The 26,427-nt window shown below is 35.2% G+C and overlaps 5 protein-coding genes across 6 annotated transcripts; 3 read left to right on the top strand and 2 right to left on the bottom strand.

Annotated features, from left to right (window-relative positions):
• The first annotated feature begins 36 nt into the window (after positions 1–36).
• On the top strand, positions 37–2,859 carry LOC135835966 (uncharacterized). The gene is made up of 3 exons (XM_065350496.1): positions 37–275; positions 366–436; positions 512–2,859. Exons 2-3 carry the CDS (start codon positions 430–432, stop codon positions 2,725–2,727), a joined length of 2,223 nt encoding a protein of 740 aa, XP_065206568.1. The 5' UTR covers positions 37–275; positions 366–429; the 3' UTR covers positions 2,728–2,859.
• Positions 2,860–4,560: 1,701 nt separating this feature from the next.
• On the bottom strand, positions 4,561–6,259 carry LOC135835973 (phosphorylated adapter RNA export protein-like). 2 transcript variants are annotated; one of them, XM_065350506.1, is made up of 6 exons: positions 6,003–6,259; positions 5,672–5,849; positions 5,198–5,535; positions 5,028–5,119; positions 4,787–4,954; positions 4,561–4,710 (listed from the first exon to the last, which is right to left on the bottom strand). In XM_065350506.1, exons 2-5 carry the CDS (start codon positions 5,827–5,829, stop codon positions 4,826–4,828), a joined length of 717 nt encoding a protein of 238 aa, XP_065206578.1. In that variant the 5' UTR covers positions 5,830–5,849; positions 6,003–6,259; the 3' UTR covers positions 4,561–4,710; positions 4,787–4,825. The 2 variants fall into 2 exon arrangements, with proteins under 2 accessions (XP_065206578.1, XP_065206577.1); XM_065350505.1 differs by having other exon boundaries at positions 6,007–6,255.
• A 962-nt stretch (positions 6,260–7,221) lies between these two features.
• Positions 7,222–17,395, top strand: obe (obelus). The gene is made up of 38 exons (XM_065350490.1): positions 7,222–7,453; positions 7,545–7,884; positions 7,961–8,070; positions 8,150–8,298; positions 8,378–9,037; positions 9,119–9,259; positions 9,331–9,433; positions 9,512–9,599; positions 9,677–9,813; positions 9,881–10,029; positions 10,099–10,299; positions 10,373–10,565; positions 10,646–10,758; positions 10,841–11,089; positions 11,157–11,374; positions 11,450–11,555; positions 11,641–11,865; positions 11,946–12,065; positions 12,136–12,250; positions 12,325–12,461; positions 12,531–12,707; positions 12,779–13,004; positions 13,074–13,215; positions 13,287–13,398; positions 13,480–13,654; positions 13,725–13,945; positions 14,030–14,132; positions 14,208–14,503; positions 14,621–14,881; positions 14,970–15,110; positions 15,191–15,379; positions 15,452–15,754; positions 15,830–16,020; positions 16,099–16,267; positions 16,348–16,614; positions 16,695–16,781; positions 16,852–17,128; positions 17,200–17,395. Exons 2-38 carry the CDS (start codon positions 7,550–7,552, stop codon positions 17,286–17,288), a joined length of 6,975 nt encoding a protein of 2,324 aa, XP_065206562.1. The 5' UTR covers positions 7,222–7,453; positions 7,545–7,549; the 3' UTR covers positions 17,289–17,395.
• On the bottom strand, positions 17,391–20,491 carry LOC135835964 (anaphase-promoting complex subunit 4-like). Its single transcript, XM_065350494.1, has 4 exons — positions 20,207–20,491; positions 19,932–20,060; positions 19,714–19,847; positions 17,391–19,639 (listed from the first exon to the last, which is right to left on the bottom strand). Exons 1-4 carry the CDS (start codon positions 20,319–20,321, stop codon positions 17,456–17,458), a joined length of 2,562 nt encoding a protein of 853 aa, XP_065206566.1. The 5' UTR covers positions 20,322–20,491; the 3' UTR covers positions 17,391–17,455.
• A 180-nt stretch (positions 20,492–20,671) lies between these two features.
• AGO3 (Argonaute 3) lies at positions 20,672–26,418 on the top strand. Its single transcript, XM_065350493.1, has 19 exons — positions 20,672–20,938; positions 21,190–21,322; positions 21,758–21,844; positions 21,912–22,105; positions 22,179–22,322; positions 22,394–22,598; positions 22,668–22,864; positions 22,940–23,053; positions 23,125–23,293; positions 23,368–23,469; positions 23,546–23,714; positions 23,783–23,961; positions 24,050–24,334; positions 24,402–24,524; positions 24,591–24,785; positions 24,853–25,044; positions 25,121–25,222; positions 25,304–25,444; positions 26,049–26,418. The coding sequence occupies exons 2-19, from the start codon at positions 21,239–21,241 to the stop codon at positions 26,133–26,135; spliced, it is 2,769 nt and encodes a 922-aa protein (XP_065206565.1). The 5' UTR covers positions 20,672–20,938; positions 21,190–21,238; the 3' UTR covers positions 26,136–26,418.
• The last annotated feature ends 9 nt before the right edge of the window (positions 26,419–26,427 follow it).

Below are 26,427 nucleotides of genomic sequence, written 5' to 3'. Positions count from 1 at the left end.
GATTTTCAAAAGTTCAAAACATCGTACCCGTACCTTATCAGTTTTTTTTTTTTGAGAAAACTGCAGTGTTTCGTTTTCAAATTATTTTCGTATTCGAATTTTTCAGTTATTGAACAAATGTTAATTATAATTATTGGAGTATTGGATTAATGGAAAAGAGAAAAACAACGGTGTTAAAGTTTAATGTCGAATTTTATTCATAGTCATTCATTGTTTGTTGTATGAATATTGTGAATCGTGAAAGTACTAGAAATTTTACGGAGACACTGAGACAGGTTTGTAAATTCGTCATGATCCCTCGTAGCTGAAGGTTTGAAAATTAGTTCGTTCGTTATTGTTACTGATCAAAAAATTCTATTTTGCAGCAGCAGCATTTCAATTGAAATGTGAGACTCTTAATCAAACATTGATAATTCATCTATTATCGTCATGGGAAGTGAGTATTTGAGTGAAGTCCTGCATCTCTTCGTTTTTTCTTTTCATTAATTAATTTGTTTTCGGTACGTTCTAGGTCAATATACATGTGATAAATGCGGAATCGTGTGCTCCAAATTTTATAATTTAAAACGTCATGCGAAGCATAAACACAATGTGGAAATGCCTGGGAAATGCAAAGAAAACGATACATCATCTCATCACGCGAACAGGTTCAGAGCTTTGAAATGTTGCATTTGTGACGTTGAAGGCTCGACGCAGGAGTTGGATTTGCATTATATCCAAGTTCATGAGATCGATTTGAACATCGAGAAAATTGAGTTCACTTCATTGAACACGTTTCACGAATGGAAAACAGCAATCGAAAAAGAGAACCATTGTAGATACGTGGCTGCATGTGGACGGAAATATAATCACGAACGATACAAGTGCCACCGTTCGGGTGATTTTAGATCCAAGAGTAAAGGTGTAAGATTGCTGAAGAAACAAGGTTCGAAAAAAATTGGTGCTTATTGCCCGTCAAAAATAATTGTCAACAAAAAAGGTAATGTATGCACCGCAAAATTTTACAGAACCCACGTCGGACATGAAAATGAACTTTGTCACGTTAGTTTAACGGCTGATGTGAGAGCCGAAATTGCTAATAAATTATCGCAAAATGTTCCTCCCGCAGTCCTATTGGAAGAGCTCAAGAATTCGATGCGCGGCATCAATCCTAGAATAAATATGTTGACGCTGAAAGACTTGTATAACATTTCCAAAGGATTTAAAATCGATATTAGAGGAGATGTGAACTTGGGCGATGAAAACAATGTTGATAAACTCGTAAATGCGTTGAAAAACGCGGACGCGGAAAATCCAGTCGTATTTTATAAACCTTTCGGAGAGACAGACGATTCGTATCCTGAATTTGAGCCCGATGATTTCGCTTTAATAATGATGAATAAAACTCAGAGCGACTTGTTGCAACATTACAATAAAAATACCGTGATTCTCGATCGTACATCGAAGATCAGTTATAATTTGCACTTAATTATGTTGCTCATTTTGGATGATGATCATCAGGCATTTCCATGTTGTTTTCTTTTCACCAACAACGATAGTGAATTTACGCTGAACACTCTGTTTACCATTTTGAAATCGAGACTTGGCATGTTGAAAACGTTTATATTCATGTCTTGCGTTTCTGAGCAGTATTACAAAGCTTGGACCAGCGTTATGGGTGCTCCTGAATATCATGTGTATAGTCCATGGAGTGTGAATCAAACATGGGTGGCTCATATGAACAAAATTGAAAATCAGGAAAAACAAAGCTACGTTACCAATATGCTTAAAGAGCTATCCGAAGAACCAGATGCTGCTAAATTTCCTTCTTTGCTGAACAAGACGGTGCAAACAATCACTAGAGATGAAGATACCTCTCAGTATGGCCAATACTTCTGCAAGTATTATTTGCAGAATGTGGTTAAATGGGCCCGATGCTACCAAATGCAATTAGGACTGAAAGACACCAGTGATTTAGAGAAAGTTTGCAAGATGATCAAAGTAATTTATTTTAATTTCAAAAAACGCGGTGATTTGAACGATTGTATTTCATTTCTGTACAGATTTCTAAGAGAGAAACTGTTCAATAAAAAGGTTGCCTACTCTAAAGCGGAAATATTTCGACAACAACAATGTTTAAAGAAGAACCACGATGTTTCTATTGCGAAAAGTTATTCCAATGCGATAAACCAATCTGGTGGCTGGATACTAATTTCGCCTACTGAAAAAACTGTTTACGAAATTAAAAAACAGAATACCGACTGCAAATGCGAAATTTCCTGTGATAAATGTAACACCTGCGTTCACTGCTATGTATGTTCCTGTACCGATTCGTCTATCGAATGGAATATGTGTTATCATATTCATTACCTTTGCGCGTACCTGGAAAGAAGTATCGACGATGATGTCATTGTTGTCAATGATACAGTTACCTTCGTAAATGATTCTATCAGTCATTTCAGTGACTCCAATGATAGAACGCGCGCAGAACCCGATGATAGGGCTTTAGAGTTCCATCACTTATCCGACGATGAAGATGATCCCGCTGAAGCAGTGATTTCCGATGGAGCGCTCGATAATAATACGCAAATAAATGCTGTTTTAGAAATAAATGGTCTAATGGACGAAATCATACTGAACATGGATAGTCAACAAACTAGTGAATATGTCATTAGTAATTTGAAAAAAATGCTCGAGGTTATAAAATCTAAAAAAAAAGATCCTCTGCGAAGTATTGAAATTGATTAAGTAATATACTTTTAAAGTACGTACGTATATGTTAAGAAAACTTCGTTGTATATATTATGTACAGTTTTCATGTAATTTTTGTTTTTAATGTTGCCTGCGTTTCGCAGTTGAAATATAAGCTCTAAATATCGACTTTCAATGAATTAGAAAAAAAGATGTACGCATAAAAGTAAACAAGTTTATTATCATTTCAAGTTAGTCCAAGGAAAATAAAATTTTTGCAACATTCAATACAGATATAAGTAATGGAAAATTTATAACATGGTTAATAAAAAAAGAAGTTCTAAATTACCGTCTGAGTGTATTCCTAAATGAAACTAAAGTTTCAACAGAGCAAAATAACCTATTATAGTTATCTCAAAAACATAATTATTGCAGGTACCAAACATAATCAGCACGTAAATAAACTCGTATTACATTAGGTCTCCAAAGATAACTTTACCTAATATTTCTTAAACAATTTTCAACAAAAATTTTCGTATTTGAATTCTGTAAGCTCATATAAAATATCAAAACACTTCAAAAATACCAATATTATTTAGTTGTACCTGAAAAATTACAAGTAACACAGCCAAACACTTGTTCAGAAGACTTGCGCAAAGATAAGTCACTTTTCTTCAAAAATAGAATCCAATTGATTGAAAAGCGTTGATTTCGTGTGGCCTTAATGGTTGGATATTCAGGTCATTTGATCATTTCTCACGCATTTATGGTTTACGTTGAACTTAAAGAATTAAATATTATAGAGGAATACAAATGGTACTTAAAAAATTACGACTAGATACGTTCTCAGTCTTAATAATACGGTCAAGAAATGATCAACGTATTCAATTGTATTTTAAATTGAAAAAAAAAAACATTTTCAATACCAATTTTCAAAAAAAAAAAAACACAAACAAACAAACAAACAAACTTACACCAAATAATTTAATACATTTGATGCATAAGATATTTTTAAAATGATCAGGTATTTCATCAAAAAAATGATCTTCAAATAGTATTTTTTCGGAGAAATGACCAATTCTTAGTTCTACGTTAATAGGCATTGTTAAAATGCTTCGTTGAAAACCATTTTGATGCTTGACGGTCACATAGTAACAATATACACGCGAAAGAAACGCTTAGAGCTTGGATCATGTCATATCTTGATATGAAAATAATAAAAGAGATCGACAAAAGGCTACAAATTCAAGGCGAGCCTTTCAATAATACTACAAATTTTTCTTTGATAACAACAGATAAAGGATTGAATGGTACGTTACAATATTACGTTACTCAAACCGCACAAGTCACCGGAAAAAGCTAGTCGATATATACGAAAATCAAATGAGTTATTATGTTGAATTCTAGACTTAGACGATTTTAAGACAATTTTTCTAAAAAACGGGGAGCGAAACCTGAAATTACAATATTTATAAAATGTTCGACTGATAAAAGATTTAATTCTTTGCCTATTATCCGAATGAAAAATAATTTATGGCAAAAAGTATGCCATCTTCCGTAGTTATTGGATAAATAATTTAAAATAGTAAATTGAATTTAAAGCATTTTATGCGCATATTGTTTCAATAAATTAAGTTTTTTGTAACTTAAACCATTCGTTTCAATTTAAAATTAATTTAAAATCCGTTTTGGTAAATAAAATTCAATAACAATATACTTAAAAACAGTAATAAATAACAAAATGAAAAAATTTACAATATGTACAAATAAATACATGCAGAACTTACGAATGTAGATACAACTACATACATACATTAATAAAACTTTTAAACATTTGTAAAATTGAATTTTCGCAGAAAACTCAACATTTCTTGAAAATCAATCAATATACAAAGATGTCGCTAATTTGTTAATTCAAATACTTAATACAAAATAAAAAAAAAAGGAAAAAATTAAACGCAAGAATTAAATATTAAAAATATTATCCGAACCATAGTCATTACAAAAAATGCTCGCTGGGTATAGCTTTCCAACTAAAAACTGCAAATTCGGAAGAAAAGAAATAAAAAGGGATCTTGAAATATGTAAATTCAAAATGAATAACATGCTTACGTACCAGACGGTCTGAAATTTTACGATGAGTCACGAAAATGGGTCACTTCAAGCTTGATTCATGGCGTTTTATTTCTTGGAATATTTTGTCTATTTCCACTGGAGATATGAAGCTCGTTTCACGCAGTAAAGTAAGAAATACACCACCAGGAGTACGACGACGAATTCCATTCTACGAAAAGAAAAAAACGAGACAAATTATAAGAAAGTCGCAGATTCAATTTTGAAGTGATAACGATTCCTACCTGAACTAAAATACCGCCATTCGCTTCTTTTATTCGGGTTTCTTGGTATAACCTAACAGCTTTTTTAACGCCCAACACAGAAACTACTTTACCTGAAAAAATTTCAACATTGAAATATCAGTCATGTCCCCGTACGAAAGGCGACATTTACATGATCAAGATTGACTTACTTATTAAGTATACTTTTTCTTCATTAAGCTTTGAAGCAATATCATTGGCAACAACTTCTGGAGGATCTGTCACAGTTGCAGATAAAGGTGGCAAGTCTTTACGATTAGGATTACTTTTCTTAACTATTGTATGCTTGGTCACATGTTGTGCTGATTGTTGCTGAGGTGTATTTTGCTTATCAACGGGTGGCTGTTGCTGTATCGGCTTTGTTTGTACTGGCAGTGGAGTTGGTTGCTGAGGTGATGGTAATGGTAACGACGATGGTGGTTGTTGTTGCGGTTGAGGTGTCTGCTGCTGTTTATTAGCAGTCCATACGTATTTACTGCGATCTACAAATCTGAAATTTGGAAAATTACATGAGTTCATAAACCGAAGTACAATAGTCAGTACTTAGAGAACATAATTTTACGTAATCTGATGAAATACTCGAGCAATACTTTACACGTTTTGCACGATCATATGAAATTACGAACCTATTAGGTGATGGAGAGAATGGTGTCACAGAAGCCCGTCTGTAGGTATTTCTCGCCATTTGACTTGGACTCGCGCCGTTGAAGCCAAAACGTACAGAATGTGGATCATTCCTGTTGTGGTAAACCGCAGTATTTCGGAAATATCGTGGACGATGCATGGCGTAAACGCAACTCTGATCTGTAACGTATACTTGAAATTATAACACGTACAGTAATAACGAACTTCAGGAACAATCAAAATCAATTTCAACTTCGTACATGTCAGTACTCAAACAGACAAATTTTTGCTATGTTATCGATACGTTATAAGTAGAGGGGGGCAGTAACTTACTTACCAAAAGCTCATACAGATGCTGTCACTTCAACTGAATACAAGGATTATCTTACGCTGATCGGCCGTAAATTTATGTCTTCAATATTAGAACTGATCGAATTTAACTACTCAGTATTTCCGAAATTAACACACGTTATTTCTGAAAAAATTGATTGATACGATTTTAAAGCTGAGTACAAACAAAGAACAACGAAGAACAAATTTTCATTTGATAACAGAAAATTTTTCAAGGATTTCTGTAAAAAAAATGGGTCTTCGATTTTCATTTTCGATTCGAAAAATAATGCGTATGAATCAGAAACAAACCGACGATTAGCCAAAAAAGAGAGCGCTAGTGTGCTTATGCGTCTTGTGATTGGTCAGATTACGAATGTGATTTCGCTCGACCATAGAGTCCGAACGGCTCCCAAAGTCCCAAAGCGCGCGACGCGAGTACAATAATTGAATACGTAGTATCTTACGATTTAGGCTATTGATGAGTTTTTTTTTTTGAGTAAAATTTTAGTGTTGGCCTTAGTGTTGGGGGGCGTTGTGTCCGCTCACCTCGGCTTCGCCTCGGTTGCGCGGGTCGCTTTGTTGTTCATAGTTCATACTATGTCTGTTAACTTCCCTCGGCCTTCGGCCTCGGTGAGTACAATTTTTTTATAAACAACCGCAAGTGCTACATACACGGTAAATGTCCAGCCTCCGTCTGAACTCACCAAGGGGAGTAATGCTCATCGAATGAAATATAAATTTTAAACGGCTCGGCTTCGCCTCGCCTAATTCGGCATATCATTCGAAAAATAATATTGATACATTTATTCATTGTTTGAAAGCAAAAAAAAATAATTTAATTACTTTTTCCGTAAAAATTCAACTTGTAAAAATAAAAATCACGAAAAAAAATTTTGAAAAAATTTGTGCCGGACGCGGGAATCGAACCCAAGACCTCTTGCACAGCAATCCGATACCATAGCTATGCCGCCACGGAGGCAGCTTGCCGGATTGCGTTTTTTAACTGTTTACAAGTTGTGAAACATGGACGAAAACTACCCCCCCACGCGCGCGCACGTATACGCGTATATACATACGTACGGGCACACGGGAGCCGTTCGGACTCTATGGTCTATCTGTGATTTCTGTTATCAGTAACATTCACCAATGAGCCATCTTTAAAAATTCAAGATGGACCAATAAAGATCGATTCTGATTATTTGAACCAATCAAATTCCAGTATAAGCTTTGCAAATGCAAAATTTTTCAACAAGCAGTCTGCGGCTTGTTTTCTTTTCTTATCACATACCCTGCAATTTTTTTGGACCTACCACTACGAAAGCAATTTTTTGCAAATTGTCAAATTTCGCTACCACCTGCATCTCGTGCTGTTTTGCCGGTCCTTTATAATATGCAACTGAAGTTCTAATGTTTTTTCTTTCATCACAAAACGAATTATTATTTTCAATAAGGTATGTTTCACGAATTCATCTAATTTTTGTCCATAAGAAAGCGTGACTAGAAAGCACAATTTGCATGCTACTTTTCGCATTCATGTTTCAGTTCTAATGGAGGAGGAAATCGCCGACAAAATTCTGAATTTTCTACGAAAGTCTCCCAACAAGAACGCTCTGAATAATGTTGAATCGAACTTGAACATTTCTTCTCCATCATCTAGCTATGCGTTGGAAAATGGAAATGATTCTTGTGCTGACGATTCTATATCACCAGAAGATCCTAATGAATTTGAATGTTTTGCTCAAAGCAGCGTTCCATTCAGTTTAGATTTCTCTTTTACTCAATATGTATCTCAGAGTGTCGATAAATTTCACGAAGTTAAAATAAGCGAATATAAAGAACGTAACAATGTTATCCTTGATGAAAGACGAACAACCAGTGAAAAGTAAGATGAAGAAAGCTTAATTTTATCATGAATTTGGTATCGTTTTCGGTATGAATGTATAATTTTGTTTTATTAGTCGTAGCATGTGGACAAAATTTTGTTCCTTCATGGATGAGTGTTTGGAAAGTGAAACGGAAGTGCAGACACTACTAAACGAATTAAAAACAGATGTATCGTCATTTACTGGTATGTAATACAATCTGTTTAATTATGCAGTCAAGCCAATGTCAAGCTAACGACGAAATATTTTGTTTCCTTTCAACAGGTATTAATGAGAAATCCGAATTACTCGAAATTGCAACTTTAACCATTTTCAATCTGTACGTGAAAGAAAAGACATCTACGAATCGAAAAGAAGAACTTCAACGAATATTTCATGTTTCTGATTTTAAAAATATCTACAGTGTTACGACTGTAAGTAACAATATTTCTTTTTTATTTTACTATTTAATATCCTTGTTTCGATGAAGTAACAGTTATTTTGTTTTTTCAGACGGTCAACAGCATATTAAAATTATTCTCGGATAGAAGATTGGAAGATTTCAATATCCGATGGTACGAAGTATTTAAAGATCGAATCGAGGATTTGGAATCTCTCCTTGGTTCAGATTCCAAAGGAAAAGAAAGCGCAAGTAACAGTTTCACGAATAACAGATCATTCAATAAAGAAGAAAGTTGGAAAAACCTGAAGAAATTCAACGTCTCCAACACATCCGATAAGCATATAATATTTAAAGAAATGCTGTTTGATGAAAAGTTGAATGATCCTGCAGTGGAAATGGCTGTCGAGAAAAAAGAATGTTTTAACGGTAGTGACGTGCCTTCCGATGAGCTTGTTACGTTATGTATCAACATTGATCTGAAAAATGATGGGTCCAACAATTACGCCGGTGATAGTTGTAAAGTAAACAGAGCATTTATCATGTGCAGAATGCCCGTTGAATCAGTCGTATATGAATTGAACAAAAATATTGTTCAGAGAATGCTACTGAAAAAGTTGAAAAAAATACTGAAAAACGAAAAATTGAAGTCAAGATTCAAAGATTCTAAGAAAAAAGTAGTAAAAAGAGTTAAATCAAGTAATCAACAACGATCGATGTTTTACTATGATAATGATGCGAATGATATTCAATCAAAAACCGAATCTAATGTGGTAAGTCAACTTCCAGTTTTATTGAATAGTTTCTAATTTTTTTCATAAGATTATGCGCGAATAATTCTTTTTGTTCTACAGATTGGTAAAAATTGGATTGAAAAACAGTTGAGAGCAATTTTAAGCGAAGAAGTTTATGATTCCATTAATTATAAATTAGTAGTGCTCGGTATATTGGACTTGATAATGTCCACATTATCGAACGAAAATTTAGAATCACAGGTACATTCATTCACTCACTTCATGTATATATGTTAATCGTATTTCTAAGTATTCTGTTTGCCCGATTTCAGTTAACAGATGTGTTCGGACCAAAAAATGTAAATTTTGTTAAAAGTTTACTCGAGCATCGTGAAAGTATCCAAAATCACTGCAAATCTTCGAATAAAAAAAGAAGTGAGTTTCGATTTATTTTTATTTTGTAAATTAATGTTCTTGATAAGTTGAATAATAATTTGTATGTGTTTTTGCAAGGCGTTCAGACATTGTCACTCATGGAACTGGAAAAACTCGGTGAATTATTGAATCAATTTGAAGAAGAAAATGAGTACATGTATGAGAAGTAAGAACTATTTTTGCGAATAATTGATTCATTGTTGACGACTGTTGATTCATTTTTTTTTTCCAAACCATTTTCAGATCGCCGAAATCCGACTTTTACAACTCGACTGAAGGACGCAAAACCACAAAAAGTGCGAAGTCGATCTCCTCAAGAAGTAAAACTATTTCGTATCCGAACGTATTCGACTCCAATTTGGAAGCTAAATTGTCACCTGGTAGGTATCATTTATTTAATTTTATTCTTCATCTAGTACACGTATTCTCGAATGAAAATATGTTTAGGATTCATTTCCGGTACTAAAATAATGTTACCTGAGAATCATAGACGAAAAGATACTAGAGTTTACGAAGAAGTGTATATTCCTGTTTCTCCTCCGGCTTTACCCAGCAACTTAGAAACAGAAAGAGTTGCCATTTCATCTTTAGATAAAGTGAATAATTTTTTTAGCTTTTTTTGAACGCATTTCTATGGACGCTGTATTAATTAAAATGATTTTCAGATCGGCCAATCAGCATTTCATGGTATTAAATCTCTAAATACTATCCAATCCATCGTTTTCAAAACAGCGTATTATTCGAATGATAATTTACTGATTTGTGCTCCGACCGGAGCTGGTAAAACCAACATTGCTTTGCTTACCATGGTGCACGAAATAAAACAAAATATAGAACATGGTGTTCTGCAGAAAGATAATTTCAAGGTATGGAATTAGTTATTAAAATTGACTCATGTATTGAAGAGTTTTTAATTTTATTGATATTGTTCATCTTCAGATCATTTATATTGCACCGATGAAAGCGTTAGCTGCCGAAATGACGCAGAATTTCAGCGTTAGACTGAAAGAATTGGGGATTAACGTTAGAGAGTTAACTGGGGATATGCAACTGACCAAAAAAGAAATTGCCAATACTCAATTACTGGTGACAACTCCCGAAAAATGGGATTTAGTAACAAGAAAGGGAGATGGTTCGTATAATAGTACTATTTTTATTCGTACTACTGTCAATTCGTTGTTCTTTATCATAATTATGCATTCGTGTTTTTAGGCGATACGACTCTTTCAAGTCTTGTTAAGCTGTTGATAATAGACGAAGTTCATTTATTACATAGCGATCGAGGACCTGTTATAGAAGCATTAGTATCTCGAACTTTAAGACAGGTATAATTCTCCTCTTTTCACTCCTATAAGATTTTATTCGTAAAGGAATCAAGTGCATCTAAACTGTATCCCAATTTATTAGGTTGAAACGTCACAAAAAATGATTAGAATTGTGGGCCTATCGGCAACTCTACCTAATTATCTGGACGTAGCTGCATTTTTACGAGTAAATCCTCAAGTTGGATTGTTCTTTTTCGATTCGCGATTCCGGCCAGTTCCTTTGAGTCAACGTTTCGTCGGTGTTAAATCGAGAAAACCGGCTCAACAGAATATGGAAATGAATCAAGTCTGTTACGATACACTCTTACCTGTGATCAAAGATGGGATGCAGGTAATTTTCACTACTTATCAACAGTCGTTGTCGTTGAATGTCATTTTCATTGTAAGTAATATTACAGGTTATGGTATTTGTGCATGCTCGAAATGCTACGATGAGAACGGCAATGGCATTGAAAGAAATGGCCCAAACAAAAGGTCACTTATCTTTGTTCGAAAGTAAAGAAGATAAAAATATTCAGTCGAAAAAATTATTCGATCGTGTTAAATCCAAGCAGTTGGGAGAATTGCTATCCTATGGATTTGCTGTTCATCATGCTGGCTTATTACGTCATGATAGGTTTAGTGATAAATGATTGGTTTGAAATTTATATTTTAAATTGGAGGATTTTATTTTAGTAATTTTTTTTTCTAGGTCACTGGTTGAAGATTGTTTCTCCAAAGGATTAGTAAAAGTATTGGTTTGTACGGCTACCTTAGCTTGGGGAGTTAATTTACCAGCTAACATGGTTATTATCAAGGTGAGTGTTTTGTTGTTTGTAATAATTCACATATTATATGACTTTGTAGTGAATAAGAATTTGATTTTATTCATTTCGATTTTAGGGAACGGAAATTTACGATGCTAAGCACGGTTCCTTTGTTGATCTTGGTATTCTGGACGTTCTACAAATTTTCGGAAGAGCTGGTAGACCCCAATTCAACGAATTTGGCGATGGTGTTATAATTACATCTCATAGTAAACTTCATCATTATTTATCATTGATGATGAACCAGTTCCCAATTGAGAGTAAATTCATTTCGTATTTGTCTGATAATTTAAATGCAGAGGTATTTTCTTTTCTTTAAAGGTTATTTTCCTGTAAGTATAATGAATTATTTTGAATTTAATTTAAATTTAATGATTTCAGATTACTTTGGGCACCATCAACAGCATCGATGACGCGATAGAATGGTTAAGTTACACTTACCTGTTTGTCAGAATGAAAAGAAACCCTCAAGAATACGGCATTAACTATACCGATGTCGAGGTAAATTTATTCTGTTTTCTCTTTTGATGTCCCTGAATCCATTAATCGAGCAATTTTTCATTTTTTGTAGAATGATTTCACGTTGTTTAATAAAAGGAAAGAACTCATCGTACACTCTGCAAAAATCTTAGATAAATTACGGATGATTAGATACCACGAAGAAATTGGCAAACTGTCTCCAACAGGTATGTTTTGTTTTTTATGTTTTTTAGCTCAAGTGATAGGACACCTGTGGTGATTTTTATCGTGAAATTTTCAGACTTGGGACGTACAGCGAGTCATTTCTATGTTAAATACGATACGATTGAGATTTTCAACGAATTACTGAAACCGTTCATGAACGAATCCGATACTCTTAAAATGTTGGCTCAAGCAACCGAATTTGAGCAATTAAAAGTAGATACCTATCTAATTTGATGAAATACCCGTTTCAATTTTTTTTAATAAATCAATTTTTTTGTCTAGGTAAGAGATGAAGAAATGGATGAATTGGATCAGCTTCAACCACAATGTTGCGAATATGACGTTACTCTTGGAAGTGAAAATATTCACGGAAAAGTGAATATTCTGTTACAAACATTTTTATCTCGAGGCCACGTTAAATCATTCTCCTTAGTATCCGATTTAGCGTATATTTCTCAAGTATGAATCTCAATTTACTATCATATTATTGCTATTCTGAATTTATAATTGAATTATTTGCTTCTTAACAGAATGCCAGTCGTATTATGAGAGCTTTATTCGATATCGTATTGAGAAGAAATGATCCAATTTTAGCTGGAAGATTTTTACGCGTCAGTAAGATGTTTGAACGGCAACTGTGGTTTTTCGAAACGCCCCTTCGTCAATTTCATACCATACCTTTTGATATTCTTGATAAAATCGAAAAGAAAGAAATACCCGTCGAAAAATTCAGAGAAATGGATGTCAAAGAGATAGGTAAATTTGGAATCGTTGCAAGAAACGGTCAACTTTTATTATAAGTAAAATTTTGAATTTTATTTGAAGGTGAATTGATTAGAAATGCTAAGATGGGCGCAAGATTGAAACAATGTGCCGAAGAGTTCCCTCTGCTGCACTTGAATGCTATTGTGCAGCCGATTACTCGCGGAGTATTAAGAATACGATTGAAAATTCGCGCGGACTTTACGTTAGTTGTTTTTACGATACGTATTTTATACTTCGTAGTGATTTTCAATCGTGAAATTTTTTTCTTCGCAGGTGGAATGATAGAGTTCATGGAAAATCTGTTGAACCATTTTGGGTCTGGGTTGAAGATTCGGAAAATAATTTTATTTATCATTCCGAGTATTTCTTGTTGTCCAGAAAACATGTTAGTTTGCTTGGTTTTGCTGGTCTTATTTCCCTATCAGTTTTCTGTCGTGTTACTTGATGGTTTTAAATTTATTTTCAGGTAATGAAAGGCGAAGTGCAAGAATTGGTGTTTACCATTCCAATCCACGACCACGAACGCCTCCCTTCCCAGTACATGATACGAGTACCCAGTGATAGATGGTTAGGCTCGGTATCTAGTACACCTATTTCTTTGCAGAGTATCGTATTGCCTGAATTGCATCCCGTTCAAACAGGTTTGTATTTTTGTCTTGTTCAAATAAATCTGTAAAGATTTCGATTGAATTGTTGTTCGATTTTTTTCAGAATTGTTACCACTCCAGCCTTTACCGGTGACCGCTCTGCAGAATTCTGATTTCGAAAGTTTATATAAATTTACGCATTTTAATCCGATTCAGACTCAGATATTTCACTGTCTATATCATACCGATAATAATGTGTTACTTGGAGCGCCAACCGGTTCCGGAAAAACGATAGTAGCAGAAATTGCTTTCTTCAGAGTATTTAAAGATAATCCCGATGCTAAAGTAAATATTTCACATAGCGTATAATTATACCTTACGATGACTATGAAGAGGAATTTTCATCGATTTTTTTCAATATTATTTCAGGTGGTTTATATTGCTCCTTTGAAAGCTCTGGTAAAAGAACGTATGAGAGATTGGAAAGTCAGATTTCAAAAGAAACTGAAAAAAGAAGTTGTCGAGTTGACGGGTACGTGTATTTTATATCTAGTCTTCCGGGTGGATTATTATTTGATTACATTATAACGCGAATACGACTCTTTAGGTGATGTTACGCCCGACATACAAGCCATCTCATCCGCATCCATAATCGTGACAACGCCTGAAAAATGGGACAGTATTTCACGTAGTTGGCAAACACGTACTTATGTGAAAAAAGTTGTCTTGATAGTGATAGACGAAATTCATCTTCTGGGAGAAGATCGTGGACCGGTATTGGAAGTAATTGTTTCTCGAACAAATTTCATCGTTTCTCATACCGAAAAGAATATTCGTATTGTTGGATTATCGACTGCTTTGGCCAATGCGCAAGATTTAGCCAATTGGTTAAGAATTGACGAAGTACGGACATTTTTTCCATCATTCAGTTGTTCTCCTTAGTCCTATATTTCAATTTTTTTAAATAACTAGAATTGTTGTGATAGAAAATGATGACACAGCGTGATATTTTTTTTACAGATGGGAATGTACAATTTCAGACCATCTGTTAGACCCGTGCCTTTGGAAGTGCATATTAGCGCTTTCCCGGGCAAATATTATTGCGCACGGATGGCTTCCATGAATAAGCCAGTTTTCCAAGCTATTAAACAGTATTCGATTTCTCAGCCTGTTCTGGTTTTTGTGTCTTCTCGCAGACAAACTCGTCTTACCGCGATGGATTTACTCGCACAATTGGCCTCCGAAAATAATCCTAAGCAGTGGCTTAAAATCAAAGATCACGTAATTATTCATCAAAATACTTCGTCAAATAAACATGGAGACAATTCTTTAAAAAATCTGTTGATGAATGTGTGATATTTCTTTGCAGAAAATGAATAAAATATTGGAAACGATAAAAGATGATAATTTAAAAATGGTATTAGGCTTTGGAATAGGCTTACATCACGCTGGTCTTCAAGAAAACGATCGTAAAATTGTCGAAGAATTGTTCGAACATCAACATATTCAAGTAAAATTTCACTTGTTTTTTTTTCTCCTTGAGACTCCGAATTTATAAATGTAGCTAATCTTCGAATGTTCTCATCGTAGGTTTTAATCGCTACTTCGACATTAGCCTGGGGAGTAAATTTTCCCGCACATCTGGTTATCGTTAAAGGAACCGAGTACTACGACTGTAAAAGCCATCGCTATGTTGATATGCCCATCACGGATATTTTGCAAATGATGGGAAGAGCTGGTCGACCGCAGTTTGATAAATCAGGCATAGCTGTCGTAATGGTAAGATGAGTCACGTTCGATGTAAAAAAAAAAAATGTGGGAAGATTTATAACTCTGATGTATTATTTTAAGGTGCATGATGTGAAGAAAAATTTCTATAAAAAGTTCCTGTACGAACCGTTCCCCGTCGAATCAAATTTATTGGCTGTTTTACCCGATCATCTGAATGCCGAAATTGTTGCCGGAACGCTTAGAACATGTCAAGATGCAGTAGATTACCTCACGTGGACTTATTTCTTTCGTAGACTGTTGCAAAATCCAACTTTTTATAATATTTCATCGGCGCAGCAAGAAGATGTCAATGATTTCCTGAGTAATTTGATCAAAGGCGCTGTAACGACGTTACAGAACTCGCATTGCGTTGTTTTGGACGAGGTAATTTACATATTTTCACGTCAGCTTCAAGTTTTACTAGTGAATAAGAATTTTTTAATTTGATTATTTTCGCAGGATGATCGTACTCTGTATCCGACCACATTTGGTCGTATAGCTTCGTATTATTATATTAGCCACAATACCATGCTACATTTCGCTAACAAGCTGAAATCAGATATGAGTATCGAAGATCTACTTCACGTTTTATCGCATGCTTCCGAATACAACGAGATTCCCGTGCGTCATAATGAAGAAATTTATAACGCGTAAGAATTGAATTTTCTCATTCGCAACGAATTCGAAAAAATTACGTAGGGTTTTGACGTATTGTTTGTATTTTACAGAGAATTGGCGAAATATTGTCCAGTGAAAGTAGACCCATCTACGTACGATTCTCCGCATACGAAAACGCATTTATTATTACAGGCCCATTTTTCCCATCTCGTTTTACCTTGTACCGATTATCAAACTGATTTGAAATCTGTTCTGGATCAGTCTTTAAGAATTTTACAAGTAAGCAAGAAACTACGGGTGATACAGGAGCTTTAATTTTAAAATGACTCATTTCGTCTTGTGAACAATTATTTTTTTAGGCTATGATTGATGTCTGCGGTGAACGTGGATGGCTGGTTTCTACCCTTCGTGCTCAACAATTGATACAGATGTTGGTTCAAGGTCGTTGGGTGACGAATCATTCTTTGCTAACGTTGCCGCACATAGAACAGAGACACGTGTACTTGTTTACGAGGGGTTACCCTATGCCTCCTTCGCTTCCGGCGTTACGCGAAACAGTGTGTGACAATTATTCCGAATTAATGAACATGCTGCAGAATGAGTTCACTGAATCGCAGATCAATTCGGTAAAATATATATATTTTTTTCCCCTTGAAGATAAATTTTACAAATCAACCAATATGTAAAATCATTACTATTGTTTTAGATTTACGAGGTCCTCTGTAACTTGCCAAAAATTCAAATCAATTTTACTATATCGGAATCTATACAACAGAATAAATTTGACGACGAGGTAAACTTATAAATTTCACGATGAAATTGTTCGTGAATTTTTATTAATCGACTGTAATGTTGATTTTCAGCCGACTGATGCTCCCAAAATCGAAGTCGTGGATTTACACAAACCTGTTGTCGTTCACTCAGGAAGAGAGTACGTGCTGAATTTAAGAATGATCCAGCTGGTTAACCGTAAGGATATACGGGTTCATGCTCCGAGATTCCCTAAACCTAAAGATGAAAGTTGGTTCCTAACGTTAGGTTGTATTAGAACGAAAGATTTACTGTCTATGAAAAGGTTCACGTTCGGGCGAAGAACTGAAGTCTTTCATAATTTAATTTACAAGGTTCCCGATAAAACAGGTAAGCTATTTTGTTGAAATTTTCTATCTTTATTGAATATTATTTAGTCATAACATTTTTTTGTTCATTAGGTCGAGAAAGACTGAGCATATACCTCATGTCCGATTCATATCTCGGATTAGATCAGCAGTACAATATCACGTTGGATATTATTTCTTAGAAACGTTGTGATAACCAAATTTTTTCACTTTTTTTACGTTTTTGTTTTGTAATTAATTATATACCTACTTATTTTTGTTATCTACTGAATATAAAACAGAACGTAAATTTATGTTTTATTTTTCGTATTTCATAAGGTACATAGAAAAATGCAAAATCATAAAAAAATTAATTATTATCTATACTCATAGAACAGTCTACACTTGTACAGTCGCCGCTTCCAACGTTGGGTACATTTACAGAATTTTGTTTACTGCTTTGCGATGTAATATTTAAACTGGCGATATCACGTTCTAAATCTGTATCCAACGACGAACCGTGATTTGCTAGAAGTAAATTTTCGATATTGGTGAAATCGGACATTAAAGATAGATTATTAACGTCTATTTCTCCAAAATCAATTACGCTATTTTCGATGTGAATCCTATCGTCAGATTCATCAGCGGTGTTAGCTGTTCCCGTTGATGTATCTGCTTTAGGTTCAGCTTCGAAATTAGGATTACTGACGAAATCGTCGTCGGACATAGAAACATCGGTGTTGGTCAACTTGGAAGACACGTTCGGTTCGTCTCCGGACATATTGGTCGTATTGTTTGCATTCTCTTCTTCGTCGTTAGCTTCCATTTCGAAAATACGAACACGATGACCGTCTTCGGCTACTATGACGGATACTTGACGAGGTCCACTGACGGCGAATTTCAACGATTTCATGTTTTCGATTATTTTTAAACAGTCTTTTTCAATAATTGAGAACACATTTTGAGGTTCATTTAAATTATAAAAAGTTTGAATGTTTTCGATAGGTAACTGGATACAAAACGAGTGTAAACAATCTTTTTTCTCTAGTAGAACTGATATAATTTCGTGAGTGTAGAATTGTAAATCTATGAGGTCGAACGTTCCGTATTCGGTTTCTTCGAAGTAAACGGTGGCATTTCTGGTAGTGTATTGGCCATCCGGTTTTTTAGATATTTCGCTGATTTGCAATAAACCGTCGTTATTCGTAGGTTTCATGAAACCGATGAAAATTTTATCTTGTTTGGGAGCCTCGATACAAGAGATTTTACGAACGATACTGTTCTCGGAAGAAAATAAATCGCTTTGGTAACTGACTGGAAAATCTTTCCTGATGTACTCGCTAAAATTATTAAAAATTATATCAACGCTGTCGGTAAGATATTTGTGTGTTTGAACTAAAGATTTATTATCGAAAGTTCTAGGAATTATCATTTCGTAATCTTGCAAACACGGGTTCTCCGATAGAAATTTCCTCCAAAGGTTTTGAGAATTGGTAGCATTCTTGAATGTGATTTCTTTATCTACTAAATACTGTCCCAATTCATCCTTTTCAAATATAGGCGTAGAGCTATCGATTTCGCAGAGATAATTCGAAATAAAATTCATTTCTCTTTGGTTCACTTCGAACGGCGAATTTCCTGATCGATCGTTGGAAATAATTGAAGCTACCGATCCTAACCAACCGAAAAACGTTTTATATTTGATGGAAGAATTCTCTAAAATTTGTAATACTTTGTTAGCTTTGATATAAAATGCTCCAGCGGTGACTATACTTTTGTAAATCAGATCTTCATCCATAATAATTCTCGATTCGGGAAAAATTCGCGATAGTCTCGATAAGCCTAACATTATGGATAACTCAAATAAAAGCTTTTCCAAGTTTGGTCTCAGCTGTTGAACTATTTGTTTTTGAATGTTCGAATGGCTAACTTCTATCGAACTACTGATTTTTTTCAGTTTTTTATCAGATAATTCGTTCAAAAGAAAGGTTGCTAATTCAGCAGAATAGAAACCGAATAATAGCAATTCCATGAATTCGGCCGATAAAGTTCCTTCTTCTTTGTTTTTCGAATATTCGAATATCTGCATTTGCATTTCTTGCAAAACAATATGCTCGTGGGCTTCTATAATGTTCACCATGGATCGGTTTATATTACTCACTGTGTTTAGAATTGAACCACGTTTGGACGATATCGTATACAAATCTTGAGATCTATCGAATAACTCGCTCGTATCGAGGACTATACAAGTTGAAGTTTGAATATTGTTATACTTGACGTTTAGCACAGCGACGAAAGATTTCAAGTTTTGAGTAATATCAGCAGAAAGCACGGTGCATTCCGAGTTAGGAGGTAAGTGTTGTTTGATATCGATAATACCGCAACAAAAGAGACCGAATACGTAAACGTGTATCTCTCCTGTGCTTACTCCAATTAAAAGAAAATTCAGATGAGAATAAATCTTGATATTACGAAAATTTTCTATCGGTATGTCATTCGAATCTTTCGCTGGAGCGGCGGTGTCTAGAAGACATCCTGATTCGGCATCACACATCTGTAATGAAAAAGTATGAGTTTAAATAATATCTATTATCGCGAATTAACGATAATTACAAATAGATCTCTTACCATGCGTAAATACTCGTCGTATCTGTTGTAATTATCGGTAGATTCTTGGGTCCAGTGAACGAAACAAACGTCGTGAGGGGCATTTATAGTGTGGACGACTACTTTTTTCTCAATATCGACGACCAGAACTTCTCCTAAAATGAGATTAGATCTTGTTTGAGTATGAATTTCTTTGAAAACGTACTGAAGGATTCGGTGATTAATGATTATACACGTACGATTATTATAAGCGATTACTAAAACACGTCCGTCAGGTCTCCATGATAATGCAGTCACACGTAATTCCTCTACAGGAGGTGGTAGCGACCATACTCGTTGCCAATCGAGTCGATGTAAAGTAACTTCTCCTGTGAGATTAAGTAATGAAATTAGTAAAAATAAGTACATTTCTAACAGCAAACTTGAGTTGATATGAATAGAGAACGCAAGTCAGTCAATTAAATAAGGTTACTTTTCTTATTTGATAAAACAAGTAAGTCAGTTACATAATTACCTTTTATATTCGATAAAGCGAGTAAGTCAATTTTATTTGACCAAATTATTATATCAATTTCATTCATAGCATATTTCTCCTCTACTAAACGCATAGCTCCTTTGACGGAACTCATTTTGAAGCGTGGTAAAAACTTGGGAATTTGTGAGGAAAAAAAACAACGAATAAATTACAAATCTTCCATAAATTTCCAATATCTTGCAATTTATTAGCAAAAATACCGGCAAATTTCAACTCTAAGCTCAGTTCAATCAGTTCAGAATCTGTTTTTATCAGTTAAATGAAGTACACCGTGTTTACATTTTTGAAAACCAAATCTGATTGGTTCAAAACTGTTCAAAATCAAGAATTTCGATGAAAACAATTTTCATTGGATAACTTATATCGCACCCACCCAATCATAATTATTGTTGAAAAAAAAGTAATCTGCGCATGCGTGTTCATATTGTCGCCAATGCGTCGCAGTTATTCCAAGTTCCAAGAAATTTCATCACAAGACTTCACGTTTCATTTATTTTCGTCATTGTTTAAAATTTGTTCGTGTTCGTGTATTCATATTATTTATTTTGACGTTGTTGAGTGAAATAATTGAAAACTTTTGATAAATAAAAATATTGATTATTACACGTGTGTTTAGTCGTTGTCGTGTAAGTAGGTACATGTTATATTCGAGTCTAGTGAAGATGATCGCAGTTATTCTGTAGCAGAATTTCTTTATTTATAAATGAGCGAGTAAGTAACTATACTACTAATAAAATGAAGGGCTTACGTCGGCAATTAACATTGTGACATACTGTGATCAGTGTTATTGACTTCACATTTTCTTTCATAAAGAATGTATACCTACCATTTTTCGGGATTGTCATTCTTGTTATCTCATCTCGCGTCCGCTGATTACAGCGTGCGTAGATCGCTTGTTGATTGCTCAATAATCTTGAACTTCATGCAACTCTATCTTTCTTAATTTGCTTCATCTTTTTCAGAAAATTTTAGTTGAATTTATTATGTTGTCCGGCTGTGATTGACTCATTAATGGCTGAAAACGGTGCTTTGGGCCGCGGTCGTGGCCGTGCGGCTCTAATGGCTCGGCTAACAGGGCAAAACGAACCCGCTGGTGTAAGTATATATTTGAATATGTACTGTAAGGTTTGCATAATCGAATTCATCGGAGTCTGAAGTATGCTTTATTGCATAAATTCTGGGGTACTTCGATCCAACATCCCTCCCTCTCCTCGTTTGGCAATTCGTAGCCAGCAATTTTTAAAATAATCCAATGGTTTTATCTCAAGCCAATCACCTCGAAAGTTATGCGAGTTTTCTCCTAAGGTTTTCTCTCAGCAACGGTGACACAAATTGATAAATTCATAGCCGCATCAAACATTTTCGTTGTTTGTTATGGAATGAGTTCGTATACGGGTTGCTAGCTGGCTACGTCTTCAATTTCTTTGAAGTCTTGAAATCATTCGTATAACTATTGACTGAAAACTTGGAATTAGATTATGTTAAGCGTGATTTAGTTTTTAATTCTCTGCAACTTTGTGTGAATTGTAGGAGCCACAACCGATTGGTCGAGGAGCTTTGTTGCGAGGAACGACGTCGCCAGAAGCTGCCCCTACTCCTCCTCCGTCCATCCCGGAGGTTAGTTTTGGTGCATTTAATGTATGCTGTGTTTCATTTCCTTGGCTAATTTTTTTTGCTTTTACAGCCCAAACCTACAGGACGCGGGGCGCTATTACAGCAGTTAGCAGCGTCACTACCCGAAGGTCGTACCGTTCCAAGATCACCTCCCGAGCAACACGCCGATGTTGTGCCTCCGCGTCAGAGTCCGCCGTCTGCATCGACTGAATCGGTCAGAACGGGCGGTCGAGGCAGAGCCAATTTGTTACAAATAATTAAGGAGTAAGCACATTTTCCGCATTTTGTATTATTGATTATTAATTTTGTTAGTTTTAATACTCGTTGTAATGTTTAGCAAAAATACTAACGGTAGCAGAAATACGAACGAGGTGACAGAAGCGGTTTCCGAACTGAGTGTTTCTCAACGCAGTCCTCCCAGGTCGCGTGAACCTCAAGAGAGATCGGAACCAGTTAGGAAACACGGAACATCCGGCCGAGTGTGAGTTTAGTCGCCATCAAAACGTGATGTAAGCTTTTTTGTTGCATTTTAATATTTTTTTTCGTGTTTAGTGTTCCGGCTACTGCGAATTATATCAAGTTGGAATTACGCGATCCCACCAAAGGAATTTATGAATACGAAGTCAATTTCGAACCTAGTGTGGATGACCGACGCCAGCGGATGTTCATAGTAAACGATCAGTTCAAAAAACATGCCCCGATTAAAATTTTCGACGGCGGCGCTATTTTGTATTCACCCCATCGTCTAGACCGTGATGTAAGGTTGAATTGTTCTTTTTTCTCTCTTAATGTTCATGGTATTAATTTGCGTACCTGTGCGTTCTAGATTGTACGTGAGAAATCTACTCTCAGGAGTGGTATGGAAGTAGATGTGATTTTTAAATATAAAAGAATGAAGCCTCTCAGCGATTGTAGACATATCCTGAACATTATTATTAAACGCGTGATGGGCGAATTGAATCTTATTAAATTCGGCAGATCTGATTATAATCCTGCAAAAATGATTAAAATTCAGCAGCATAAGTAATTTGATTCATATTTCTTATTTATTCACTGTTACTGGAAGCGCTCTTGCTGACTCGTTGGTATTTTTTTTAGGTTGAGTATTTGGCCCGGATGTGAAACCGCCGTCGAAGAATACGAAGGCGGTATTCATTTGTGTTTAGATGCGTCTCACCGCGTGTTGAGAGATCAGAGATGCATCGACATCATGTGAGTGAAATTGTTTTAAAATTATTTTCGTGTAATTTGTAAATTATTGTAATGAGTTATTTTTTTTTCAGTCGTGATATTATTCAACAACAACGCGGCGGCGAAGGTGTGAAAAATGCCATAACTACCGCATTCATTGGTACCTCTGTGATCACGACCTATAATAACAAAGTGTACAAAATAGACGACGTAGATTTCGAAGTCAATCCACTCTCTCCTTTCGACAAGAACGGAGAACCTGTGAGTATGACTTCCCGTATAGTTATTTAAATTTTGATTTTTTGAATATTTCTAGAATTCGTCTTTTCTTTTAGGTTACTTATATGGACTATTATAAGGCACAATATAATCTGACGATTCAAGACAAAAGCCAACCGATGTTGGTACATCGAGTTAAAAGAAAACCGATAGGAAAGGTAAGAAATTTCGACTTGTTTCGTAAATAATAATATTTGTGGAGAAATTTTTCCAATCATCAACGTTTCATTGTAGGAAAATGTAGACGTTCTGTTATACTTGGTGCCCGAATTGTGTTGCCCTACCGGGCTTACCGATGACATGCGCAATAATCATAAGCTAATGAAGGACGTAGCGGAATTTACCAGGTGTTCACCTAACCAACGGCAAGCAGCTTTGAGAGAATTCGTCAAGGGGATAAAAGGTAAATGGATACGCGCAAAATTGCGTTCGTGTGCTTTTTTAAACACGGAAGTATTTTTCATTCAACAGAAAACCCTAAAGCCGCTGCTCACTTGAATAATTGGGGGCTCATTTTACCGGATGTGACAATCGATGATGAGGCCCGCGTCTTGAATCCTGAAACCATCCAGTTTGGTGGTAATCGAACAGTTGTGGAACCTAGCGCCGATTGGAATCGAGCGTTATCTTCAAACGCAGTTCTTAGTCCGGTATTCTACATTTCACTTGATTCTGCGTACTTATTATCTTTTCTTTTGTAGTTTTCGATTGCATTTCATTCAATTGTTCCAATTTTAGATTGATCTAAGAAACTGGGCGGTAATTCATACGGCGCGTGACACGCCGTACTCACAGAATTTCTTGGAAACCGCCAAACAAATATCTATGAAGATCGGCATTAGCATCAATAAGCCAATCATCAGAAGTATTCCTAACGACCAGGCAAGAACGTATTGTGAAGAAATTCGCCGACTGGTGCAAGAAAATGTTCAAATCGTGGTGACAATATTTCCAACAAATCGCGATGATCGGTACGCGATGGTGAAGAAATTATGTTACGCGGAGTTGGGAATCGCCAATCAAGTAATTTTGATTTTCAACTTTGAATTCATCACGCAGAGACGATTATTTACGCCGACATGTTTCGTAGGTTATTAATTCGAAAACGTTATCGAAACCGAACGCCTTGAGATCCATTGTGGTAAAAATTATGCTACAAATTAACTGCAAAATTGGCGGATTTCTGTGGGGAGTTCCTTTACCGTATAAAGAAGTAAGTTGGCTGCATTTTGATTTAAATATTCGAAATGAATTTGTTCATCAATTGATTGAATTTTAGGATGGTATTATGTTCTGCGGAATTGACGCTTACCACGAAGCGTTGAAAAAGACTCAGAGCGTTGTCGCGTTGGTGTCTTCGCTAAACACGGCTAGCACTAGGTGGACAAGCGCCCACGCTTTTCATCATCGTGGCCAAGAAATATCCGACGTAATAACTGGCTTGTTGAAAAAAAATTTACAGCAGTGGTATAAGGTTGGTAATTTGAGTTATGAGGGTACGTTTGTAATCTATTGGATAGTAATGTTACCTTCTGATACAGAAAAATAACAGTTTCCCGGCTCGAATCGTAGTTTATAGAGATGGCGTCGGTGATGGACAATTGAAAACTGTTAGGGATTTCGAGGTACCGCAGTTCGAAAGAATGTTTCCGGTTGTTAGTGCGGATTATAATCCCAAGTTGACTTACGTAATCGTCCAGAAACGTATCAGTGCTCGTATTTACGCTCGCGAGGTACTGTATTGAATCGTCATATATTGTTATAAAAAAACTTGAAAGGTTTTGCTCACGAAAATAATTGAATTTTCAGAGAGGAGGATTCGGTAACCCCCCTCCTGGTACTATTATGGACCATACTATAACGCGGCGTGATTGGTACGACTATTTCTTGGTATCCCAAAATGTGCGACAGGCGAGTAGATTTGTTTCGTTGAATAATCTGTGTTTATACTTGGGTAACATAGTAATTACATGGTTAATTTACTTATTTCAGGGTACTGTGTCCCCTACACATTATGTCGTCGTTAAAGATACTAGTGAGATGACTCCAGACCAAGTTCAGCGCTTGAGTTACAAAATGACTCACCTGTATTACAACTGGTCGGGTACGGTCCGTGTTCCAGCGCCGTGTCAGGTAAGGTTTTGGTTCTGTTTTATGTATCGTTTACATCCAAATTTTTGAAATTGGGAGAAAAAATTGTAATGGGTGATTTGATATTGAATTATATTCAATTTATCGATATTTATGGAACGACAGCTGCGATTTCTATTTCGCTTTTGTTAAAATCTATTACTCCAAGTCCGATCGTAAGAGCACCAAATATTAATTCGATTCTAATGAAATACATATAAAAACGCTGAAAATTGTTGTATTTCGAATATTTACAAAATTTTGCCTTCAATACTAAGTGAAAATTATTGATCTGCTCTGAGACAGTGAGACGCAATTGATGTCAAGTGTCAACTTGGTTTTTTGTTGACTTCATAAAAAAAAGATATCACGATCGAGTATATTTGTATTATTCATTGATAGCAGTCGGATTGTCGGATTGAAGTACACAATTGTAAATATAATTTTTATTTGTTGAGTGACTGCGATGTTTAGCACCTGATAAATATCGAATCCTACGTCATATTGTATTTATGTAGTGTTCACATTGAACTATAATTGAACCACACCTTGAATACATTTTTTAAAACGACTTGAAATTTACTTTACCTATATTTTTTTGTTACAGTACGCGCACAAGTTAGCCTATCTCATCGGGCAACATGTCCATGCGCCGGCAAAGGAGAACCTTAGTGATCTTCTATTTTTCCTGTAGAAGTGAAATTTTACCCGTGCGTTGATTTTCTTCCAATTTTCCATTTATTGTCTTCGTATTTGTGTTCATTTCATTGTTGAATTTTTTAACTTTAATTTGTAACTTGTTTTCTGTTAATTTTTTTTTTTACGATTATGTATGAAGAAATCTATTATAACTTTTTCTAATAATTTTTTTGTTTAAACGGTACGGAGTCCGTGTATTTCGAAGTTTTTTCTGTATCATCGATGAATTTAAGTTGAAAATTGAGTATAATATTCTGAAATATATGTATGTAAGTGATTCTGTTGTG

This window comes from Planococcus citri, chromosome 2 (assembly GCF_950023065.1).
Source record: "Planococcus citri chromosome 2, ihPlaCitr1.1, whole genome shotgun sequence".
Lineage (NCBI taxonomy): Eukaryota > Metazoa > Arthropoda > Insecta > Hemiptera > Pseudococcidae > Planococcus > Planococcus citri.
The sequence above is the reverse complement of the archived record's forward strand: the minus strand, read 5'-3'. Positions and strand labels throughout refer to the sequence as shown.

Excerpts from the sequence above, each read along its gene's own strand:
- LOC135835973 (XM_065350506.1), bottom strand. The coding sequence starts at position 5,829 with ATGCATCGTCCACGATATTTCCGAAATACTGCGGTTTACCACAACAGG. Across the intron at positions 5,120-5,197 it reads AGAAAAAGTATACTTAATAA|GTAAAGTAGTTTCTGTGTTG; the intron begins GTAAGTCAATCT and ends AAATTTTTTCAG. Across the intron at positions 4,955-5,027 it reads ATGGCGGTATTTTAGTTCAG|AATGGAATTCGTCGTCGTAC; the intron begins GTAGGAATCGTT and ends TTCTTTTCGTAG.
- obe (XM_065350490.1), top strand. The coding sequence starts at position 7,550 with ATGGAGGAGGAAATCGCCGACAAAATTCTGAATTTTCTACGAAAGTCT. Across the intron at positions 10,030-10,098 it reads CCATTTCATCTTTAGATAAA|ATCGGCCAATCAGCATTTCA; the intron begins GTGAATAATTTT and ends AATGATTTTCAG. Across the intron at positions 14,133-14,207 it reads AGAAGTTGTCGAGTTGACGG|GTGATGTTACGCCCGACATA; the intron begins GTACGTGTATTT and ends ACGACTCTTTAG.
- LOC135835964 (XM_065350494.1), bottom strand. The coding sequence starts at position 20,321 with ATGAGTTCCGTCAAAGGAGCTATGCGTTTAGTAGAGGAGAAATATGCT. Across the intron at positions 20,061-20,206 it reads CGCTTTATCGAATATAAAAG|GAGAAGTTACTTTACATCGA; the intron begins GTAATTATGTAA and ends TTAATCTCACAG. Across the intron at positions 19,848-19,931 it reads AGTAATCGCTTATAATAATC|GAGAAGTTCTGGTCGTCGAT; the intron begins GTACGTGTATAA and ends ATCTCATTTTAG.
- AGO3 (XM_065350493.1), top strand. The coding sequence starts at position 21,239 with ATGGCTGAAAACGGTGCTTTGGGCCGCGGTCGTGGCCGTGCGGCTCTA. Across the intron at positions 22,865-22,939 it reads ATTAAAATTCAGCAGCATAA|GTTGAGTATTTGGCCCGGAT; the intron begins GTAATTTGATTC and ends TATTTTTTTTAG. Across the intron at positions 23,294-23,367 it reads TCGACAAGAACGGAGAACCT|GTTACTTATATGGACTATTA; the intron begins GTGAGTATGACT and ends CTTTTCTTTTAG.